Source organism: Gadus macrocephalus, chromosome 7, assembly GCF_031168955.1.
Source record: "Gadus macrocephalus chromosome 7, ASM3116895v1".
NCBI classification, from domain to species: domain Eukaryota; kingdom Metazoa; phylum Chordata; class Actinopteri; order Gadiformes; family Gadidae; genus Gadus; species Gadus macrocephalus.
The window spans coordinates 26,571,395-26,573,894 of record NC_082388.1 but is presented as its reverse complement, the minus strand read 5'-3'; the positions used below and the strand labels follow the sequence as shown (position 1 = coordinate 26,573,894).

At 49.5% G+C, this 2,500-nt stretch overlaps 1 protein-coding gene across 1 annotated transcript in view; it reads right to left on the bottom strand.

The window, feature by feature from the left end:
- Window positions 1–2,500, bottom strand: part of LOC132461446 (unconventional myosin-XVIIIa-like) — a 37,596-nt gene that overhangs the window by 25,263 nt on the left and 9,833 nt on the right. Inside the window, 3 exon segments of the mRNA XM_060056531.1 lie at window positions 654–854; window positions 1,128–1,238; window positions 1,624–1,631. Of these exon segments, the coding sequence (XP_059912514.1) occupies window positions 654–854; window positions 1,128–1,238; window positions 1,624–1,631 (320 nt within the window).

Below are 2,500 nucleotides of genomic sequence, written 5' to 3'. Positions count from 1 at the left end.
CACACACACACACACAGAGACACACACACACACACACACACACACACACACACACACACGCGCCTTCTGAGTGGCGAGGGGGAGAGTGGGACACGGCACACACTGGGTCTGACTGCTGGTGTGTGTGTGTGTGCATTCATATGTGTGTGTCTGTGTGTCTGTGTGTGTGTGTTTGTGTGTTTGTATGTGAGTGGATGTGTGCGTCCTATGTGTGTGTGTATGTGTGTGTGCGTGTGTGTGTGTGTGCGTATGGATGTGTGCGTCCCTATGTGTATTTGTGCGTCCCTGTGTGTGTGTGTGTGTGTATGAATGCATATGTATGTGTGTGTCCCTATGTGTGTGTTTGTGTTTGTATGTGCGTCCCTATATGTGTGTGTAGCTGTGTATGTGCGTCCCTGTGTGTGTGTGTGTGTCCCTGTGTGCGTATATGTATGTGTGTCCCTGTGTGTGTGTATGTATGTGTGTCCCGGTGTGTGTGTGTGTGTGTGTGTGTGTGTGTGCATGTATGTGTGTCCCTGTGTGCGTATATGTATGTGTGTCCCTGTGTGTGTGTATGTATGTGTGTCCCGGTGTGTGTGTGTGTGTGTGTGTGTGTGTGTGTGTGTGTGTGTGTGTGTGTGTGTGTGTGTGTGTGTGTGTGTGTGTGTGTGTACCTGCTCCAGCATCTGGATGGTCCCGGCCTGCTCGTCCAGCTCCTCCTCCTGGTCCTTGACCTTGGCCTCCAGGTCCCGCAGCTGCTTCTTCGCGCGGCTCTGGGAAGCCTCGTCGCGGCTCTCCTGGGACGTCAGGTCGCCGAGCTCCGCCTCCAGCTGCTTCTGCGCCGCGCTGACGTCACTAATCTCCGCCTCCTTGTCCTGGCCGGGGGCGGGGCATGACGACATGTTTTAATACGCATATCACGGGCAGAAATGCATGTGATACGTGTACATAAACATTTAGTATTTGCGTGGTAGTTACTATTCATTCATTCATCGTGTTCCTTCATGCAAGGCCACCCTAACCAGAGAGAGAGAGAGAGAGAGAGAGAGAGAGAGAGAGAGAGAGAGAGAGAGAGAGAGAGAGAGAGAGAGAGAGAGAGAGAGAGAGAGAGAGAGAGAGAGAGAGAGAGAGAGGGGTGTGGAGCTCACCTGGATCTTCTGGCGCAGGTTTAAGATCTCCCCCGTCATCAGGTCCTTATCGCGGGCTAACTTCTCCTTCAGGCCCCTCTCTCTCTGGACCTCCACCTGGGCCGTACCCAGCTCCCGTCAAACCTGTCACACACACACACACACACACACCACACACACACACACACACACACACACACACACACACACACATATGCTGTCAACAGGAGTTATAATTCCATTGCGCTGCATCGTGACTTTAGATGTCATTCAAATACGTTTGTTAATTAAGTTCAGATTATTCTGCAAAAAAATACTGAATCCGCTGAAGTGCCCCCTGCTACACGGTGCGACTACACTGCCCACGTGCCAATGAGCCTGAATCAGAACCAGGAGCTTCTTTCACATCATCCTTCATTGTTCAACCGTCTTTTAAAAATACATTTGACATGAGGTCCAGCCACCGGTGTTTGACGTTAGCTTCTGCTCTGGGAAACACTGGGAACACTGGGCACACTGGGCACACTGGGAAACACAGAGAATGGAACACATTTCGCCGACCAGAGGAGAGCCAATCAAAGCAATCATGGCCGCTAAGAACCGAGGAGGTCGGAGCCAACATGGCCACAGCCAACATGGCCACAGCCAACATGGCCCCTAAGAACCGAGGAGGTCGGAGCCAACATGGCCGCTAAGAACCGAGGAGGTCGGAGCCAACATGGCCGCTAAGAGCCGAGGAGGTCAGAGCCAACATGGCCGCAGCCAACATGGCCACTAAGAACCGAGGAGGTCGGAGCCAACATGGCCGCTAAGAACCGAGGAGGTCGGAGCCAACATGGCCGCTGAGTGCTGGGGAGGTCGGCGCCAACATGGCCGCTTAGAGCTAAAGAGGTCTGAGCCAAGAGGGCGGCTCAGAGCCGAGGACGTCCGAGCGATATGTACACATGTATTACACCTCCTCTATTACTTCTCCAGCATAGATCTATAGATGTAGATCTACCTCCTTTGTTTCTGTATAATAAACATAGATCTATAGATGTAGAAGTACCTCCTCTGTTTCTGTATAATAAACATAGATCTATAGATGTAGAAGTACCTCTCTGTTTCTGTATAATAAACATAGATCTATAGATGTAGAAGTACCTCCTCTGTTTCTATATAATAAACATAGATCTATAGATGTAGAAGTACCTCCTCTGTTTCTATATAATAAACATAGATCTATAGATGTAGAAGTACCTCCTCAGTTTCTATATAATAAACATAGATCTATAGATGTAGATGTTACTCCTCACTGCTTCTATATAAGAAACATAGATCAATAGATGTAGAAGTACCTCCTCTGTTTCTGTATGATAACCATAGATCTATAGATGTAGAAGTACCTCCTCTGC